The sequence below is a fragment of the Sinocyclocheilus rhinocerous genome, unplaced genomic scaffold (genome assembly GCF_001515625.1).
Source record: "Sinocyclocheilus rhinocerous isolate Xijiao unplaced genomic scaffold, SAMN03320098_v1.1 scaffold753, whole genome shotgun sequence".
NCBI lineage: Eukaryota > Metazoa > Chordata > Actinopteri > Cypriniformes > Cyprinidae > Sinocyclocheilus > Sinocyclocheilus rhinocerous.
In genome coordinates, this window is record NW_015655991.1 from 540492 (window position 1) to 546911 (window position 6420).

Here is a 6420-nt window from a genome sequence, read left to right on the forward strand (position 1 = left end):
AAATTATGTGTTTTTTGAACATTAAAGCATGTCAACATATTCTGTTACACCAAATACACAAAATAATGATCTTTAAAAAAGCATCATATGACCCCTTTAAGTTAATGTAAACAGTTGCAAAATAAAACGCATGAGTATCAGTATTGGATCCGTGAAATAAGTCTTGTGACATGCAGCCTAATAAAGCTGTGCCGTCTTTTATTAATGTTAATCAAACAACAAAAGACAGAGAAAATCCCTTACTGCTCTTGACTAAATAATGTTTTGTTGAATAACTTTTAATGTTAATTTACAGTTTATTCAATTTCTGTAGCCTATTTAAAACACGTTCATAATTTAGAAAATGTAGTTAATACTTGCATCATTAATGATTTATTTTATCCACCCGCGACCCACCCGCAAATAATCAGAATGCATTTTTTTATTACCCGACCCACCCGATCCGCGGATTATCCGCAGCGCCCGCGGATATAACCGCCATCCGCGCATCACTAGTCTGCAGAGTCCCGATCTCAATCATGAAGCAAAAGTAATGCAAGCAAAGCATGTGGCTTCATGCATTCACCTGCTTTTCACAGCTCTCCTTGTCGCCACATTAAAACTGCACACATTCCTCTTTTTAGGTTGCCATACTGACACGTTATGTGGTAGATATCCACACTGTTTATTTGTCATCAGATTCATACCAGGAAGCTCAGTTTTTTTGTGGTGAATATCACTTTATCTTCATCACATCTGCACATCCTTCCACTGTTCATGCTTGGAGTGAAACTGACTTTCAAACTTGTTTGTTGGTTGTTTATAGTTACAATATGCTAAATGTCATGGTCACTGCTCAGATTTCATTATAAGCATGCATCCCATGCATATTGCAGTACTTTTTTAAGATGCGATGCTTAAAAAGAAAAAATCTCAAGGGAACTGTTTCCACAGCAATTATGTTTTGTTTATACATAAACATTGAAGCATGATACTGCTTCCTCTTTCATTTCATCCATAAATGGAAGCATTATGACTAAACCATTGTTCCTTACTAAAGCTCCTCCCATTATGGTGCATACTGCGCAACCTGATTGAAGCACATTAGAAACGTCCTCTGCATCAACACACAGGTTGTGCCTCAAAGTCTTGTGGGCTACGGACTTAAATTGCATTTTTAGCACTTTAGAGCAATTTTGGCAAAAGTGTTTTTCATCAAGTTAACTCTTAGCCACCAAGCAATAACATATTTTAAAAGCTCAGAGGCTAATGCTTTTGTCTTGTGAACATTTTTTCATTTAAAGGGGTCATATGATGCTGCTAAAAATAACATTATTTTGTGTATTTGGTGTAATGAAATGTGTTTATGCGGTTTAAAGTTACAAAAACACATTATTTTCCATATACTGTACATTATTGCTTCTCCTCTATGCCCCGCCTTTTTGAAACACGTCGATTTTTACAAAGCTCATTGGTCTGAAAAGCAAGGTGTGCTTGGCGGATCCGACGAAGGAGCGGCAACCACATCTAACGACCCCGGGCTGGACTCCGCTTCGTCCACAGTGAAAGCCGAGCATCATATGACCCCTTTAAATTAATCATTGATATGAGAAACTAATATTGATATAATGTAGCTACAGGTATATTCAGGTTTTTGTTTTCATTTAACCTATTCATCCCAGCAGTACCAGTGGTTTTGCATATTATACTGATCTGTTGGTCTGTATGTAAGAAATGTGTTTGCTAACCTCTGGCGCTGCAATGAAGCTGTTTCTTTTATAACACACTTGCAAATCCACACTCTTCACTATGCTGTTAACGCACCTTTGTTTTATGTTTTGTCATTTTAAGTTATCTTGAGGCCCCCTGATTGAGAACCACTGTGGTAGGCTGTATTGCTTGTTTGTTGTTACGTGTTTTTTTTTTATAGATGTACTTTTACACTTTATAAAATGTCTTGAGCTTTGAAAAAAATGAATGTATCATTGGTGGTGGTACTAGTTGTAGTAGTTTTGTCCATTCCATGGCTTGTCATGTGATGTAAATATGGCTGCGCCCATGAGGGGGCGACCTGCCCAATGTAGAATAAAATAGCTGTTTCTAGAAAATAGATGTCTAGAGTATTCATGACATTAACACAGTTTTAATTATATTTATCAAAACTGCTGTTCTTTGTGTGAAATATTTATGTAAAAAATGACCTATTGCACCTTAATAACGGTATTTTCAGCACAGAGTTTTTATGAGTAGTTTCTGTAATCTTGGGAAATACGTGAGAAACTGCAGGTCATTTCACTGCAACAGCTTTTTAGCAGAGTATGGCACAATCTTTTGACCATGGAAATGTTGTAAGAGTCAGACCTAAATATAACTAACGACCACCCTCTTGACTTGTGAGTGCGCGCGCTCTGCGCTCGTGTGAGGAGAGAGAGCGCGTGTTCCTTCAGCAAGTGTCACACCAAAACAGCTACAAGAAGTTGAGCCGTGAAAGATGGAGGTATGAAATCATTTACTGTGCTTGCGCTTCAAACTCTTTGTTGTTGCGATTTTTTTTTTCAAACTTTGCAAGTTTACTTCCTATACTGCTCATACGTTGTCTGCTGCAGAGTAAACAAAAACTTGTTGCATTTCAGTCCATGAGATGAAACGAGATGATTCAAGATGGCAAAGCATCAATCTTTATAGACGTCATTTTTGACGAGTCTGTTTTGATTATACAGTGGGTTCCAAAATTATAGTGAAAAGCTTGTTTTGATTTTTTTTATTGATTAATTTTTCATTACAAATGATATTGAGTAAAAAACAACAACAACAACAAAACATAATTTAATTAACATACATTAACATTTCAATGTTTTGTATTGGTTTGTCCCTTTGCTTTAACGCCACCAGCACTAAAGCTGCATTAACTCCACACGTTTGTGTAAAACTTATGATTGTTAGCTTAAATAGTTAAATATGCCTTATTCTATTGCATCATAGCATTTCTAAATCCTCAAACTTTTACTTCCAGATTCAGGTAACATTTTGTATCTCAGATTTTGTGCTCTAAGAATTTTCGACTCCACTGTATGCATAATATATTTATACATTATATCGTTTTTAATTTAACATACATGTTTCATGAGTTATTGTTTGTTTAACCTGTTTAATGCATAATATTTTTTAGGCAAATTAATTATGTGTGCTGTCAAGGTTAAGAGATGATAATGGTTTCCACATAATAACACTCTTGGCAATGTCATATGTGAGTTTGGAGTCAGTGGGTAAAAGATGAATAAAGCATAGCTGTGGTTATGTAATTCACATTGGCCAAGCCACCTGTAAACCTCCATCGATCATAATTCACATAACCTTGTTCGCAGAGGCTGCTATCATCACTAGCGGTTTTGTTGTTGTGTTTGTGCCATTGACTCTTCGAATTGTGTTTGACCAGTGAATCCTTTTGCTTTGACACTGCCTCCCTTACAAGTCTCAAGTTAGAAAGAAAGTATAAGTGGAATGACAGCAAGCTAACTGACACAGGAAGTGGTGTAACCTCATTCGTATGACAGATTAAAATGGCGGTAGTTGGATGGTGGACCCACGTGCTTGAGTTTGTAGGTGCATGTATGCTTTGGTTTGCAGATAGGAGGTTTTTTGACAACTGATTCCAGCATACAGTTTGTGATTAATTGTGGCTGAATGCTCTAATCACTTTTTTTCTGTCAGTGAATATTTTGAGTGCCTATAAATTTACAACAACTGGCATACAAGGAGACAACCTTTTTGAAGAGCTTTGACAACTTGGAAATTTTGAGTGCAACTTTAGTGACCTGTGGGCAAATTATGGGAATTTTTCCATAGGTTTCTGTGTTTTTTTTTACTATGTGTCCTATATAGCCTCTGTATATATTATGTTCCACTAAAGCTGCCATATATCATTAAGTAGCTTTGCAAATATAACAATAATAAATAATTATATTATTTTAATAAAATTTCTGAATATCAATTAAGTGATTGTTTGAGTTGGACATACCAAAATAAATGCCTAAAAATTCAACAGTTAATTTGGTTTAAAAATGTATGTATATTAAGTTTTTTTCATGGATGTTTCAAGAAATTATTTGACTAACAAATTATATTTTAAAGATATACCTTTTGTAAAATTTCAATCAAAATATTAGAGAATGGAGAAATTCAACTGATCAGTTTCAAGAACTACAATTATTACACATTCCATATCAGTATTTGTAATTCATCTTCATGTGAAAAATATGCTGTGCAATTCTTTTGCAACTTTTTTGTTCATGCAAATGAGTCAACAACTGGAAACATCATCAACAAAGTCGCTCATCAACATTTATAGTGTTCTATAATTGGTGCTTTATCATGTTAGATGTCTGTTATAATTACTGATCATGCAGACTGAGGCAACAGTGTGGCGTTACACAATATTATAGCAGAATTATTAAAACTAAATTTAATGTGCTGCTGCTTCTTGGGAAGTGACAGAATAACATAGAAAACACCTGAATGTGCATGTGCTTCTGTTGTCTGGTTCAGAAAATTACGTTTGTGGTCAGGAGAATTCTTTGTTTACTCAGATATGCATGTCGAATAGCACAAAAAAAATTTATACAAAAAAAAAGACAAAATAAATGGGTTTCTCAACTCATTTTATTATGATAGTCAACTTTTGCATACTTTAATCCAGAGGAACCATTCATGAATACATTCTGAGCTGAGCCACTTTTAAAGAGATGATTTAATTCCTGCCTTTAAAAAAATTTATCTTGGCTGCTATAGGAGTTGTGAAGACTGGATTGACTGCATTGAATGCATGTCTGTTTTACAGCTTTGCGTTCAGTCATATTGACTCTCAGAGCACTGTACCGCGTGGACTTCTGGATATTTAAGTTGATTATCTCCTGAATGTCAGCTATGTGAGCATGTGGGTCAGTGTCAGTCCCACCTCGGCAGCTGTTAGGGCAGCTAACTCTCTTGTCTAAGCTGTGCACAACCACACAGAGTGTTCATAGATGAGACAGAGAGATTTGGAGAAGGGAAATGTTATTGCAACATACCATTAACCGACTACAACAAGCTTCCTCCCGAAAAAGCTTGTATATTTGGTTTGTTCTTTGTACTTGATAGTGTTCTGTGCATTTAGGAGAGCAATCATTCATTACCTCATAAAGAACTTGCTTAACTTTGTGCTGGGAGACTGTGAGAGCATATGGGTGTGAACTTGTCAAAAAAAATTCAGGGACATGACTTCATTTGGAGTATTAGCAAGTGATGTAAATGTTCAGTGCAGGACACAATATCCATGTCTTTTCCATGCCATGATTCAAAACAGCTGTTTGGTTCATAGTTGTGTCACTGTCAGGTAACTGTCCATTCCAACCAAACAGACCTTTTAGATGTTTGATAATGCCAAGTGGAGAAAGGTTGTCCCGTCACAGGAAGTGGATGTCCGTGCTGTAGATGGAGTCATTGCATACTCCTGGAATGCTGTGTGATTGATTCAAGACCTGGACCCTGATGGGATCTGGGTGTGAGGTGGAGTCCGTCATCATAACTCACTGACTTACACCAGAGTGTTTTGCGAAGGCTCGACTTTTCCAGCACTACATTCGCTCCAAATATTCCGAGCCAGAACATGATGTCATAGTACTGGGGCACTTCTGGATAGAGATCACTCTAGAAGAACATGATTGTCTTTGAACTCTGTTGCCTTTAGTAAAGAAATGATGACTTAGGCCATAAACATACTCTATACAAGTGTGAAAATATGTGGTCTTTTTGCAACTTTGCATTACTGTGGGTAGGGGTGCTCCGATTGATCGGCTACCGATCACTATCGGCCGATAATCACATTGGGATGATTGATCGGCAGTCTCTAAAAAGGCCGATATCAAAAAAACGATCTCAAGCTGATGACGCACCTGCCGTGAGAGGTTTAGTGATGTGTCGTTCGCGAACGAGCCGGCTCTAAGAGACGATTCTTTGTAGCGAACGAGAAGAGCCGACTCCCGTCGGGGAGAGCCGAATCTTCAACCTGAGCCTTCTATTTTACACCAATTTAGCAATTGTGAATGGTTTGTGTGTGTGTAAGCAAATTGGTGATGCAAAGTCCGATTCATTTCCACGAACCGGTTCTTTTCGGACAGATCGGCTCATTGAACCGGTTCAAAAAGCCGATTCATCGGTTCCTGACCTCATCAAGCAATAATGTCTCTACTCATTTCTTTTCTAACAACTCAGTGCCATGTTGTATCAATGAAAAATTCAAATAAGTAATTTGTGTCAACACATATTGAAACATTCAAAAAATAAAGTTATTTGTGTGAAAGCATATTGCTGATTATTGCCATATAATTCACTTAAATTAATGGTGTTTGTGGTCACAGTTTCATTCGCAGATCTTTTATGACAGATACAACTGACTGACCAATA

The 6420-nt window shown here is 36.8% G+C and overlaps 1 protein-coding gene across 2 annotated transcripts in view; it reads left to right on the plus strand.

The window, feature by feature from the left end:
* The first annotated feature begins 2173 nt into the window (after positions 1-2173).
* The window catches only part of LOC107718954 (capZ-interacting protein-like), a 27196-nt gene continuing 22949 nt past the window's right edge, over positions 2174-6420 (plus strand). Inside the window, exon 1 of one of the 2 annotated variants that reach the window (XM_016526206.1) lies at positions 2174-2476. In XM_016526206.1, the coding sequence (XP_016381692.1) occupies positions 2471-2476 (6 nt within the window). In that variant the 5' untranslated portion in view covers positions 2174-2470. The remainder of the gene's footprint in view (positions 2477-6420) is intronic. The other variant, XM_016526207.1, reaches the window with a different exon arrangement.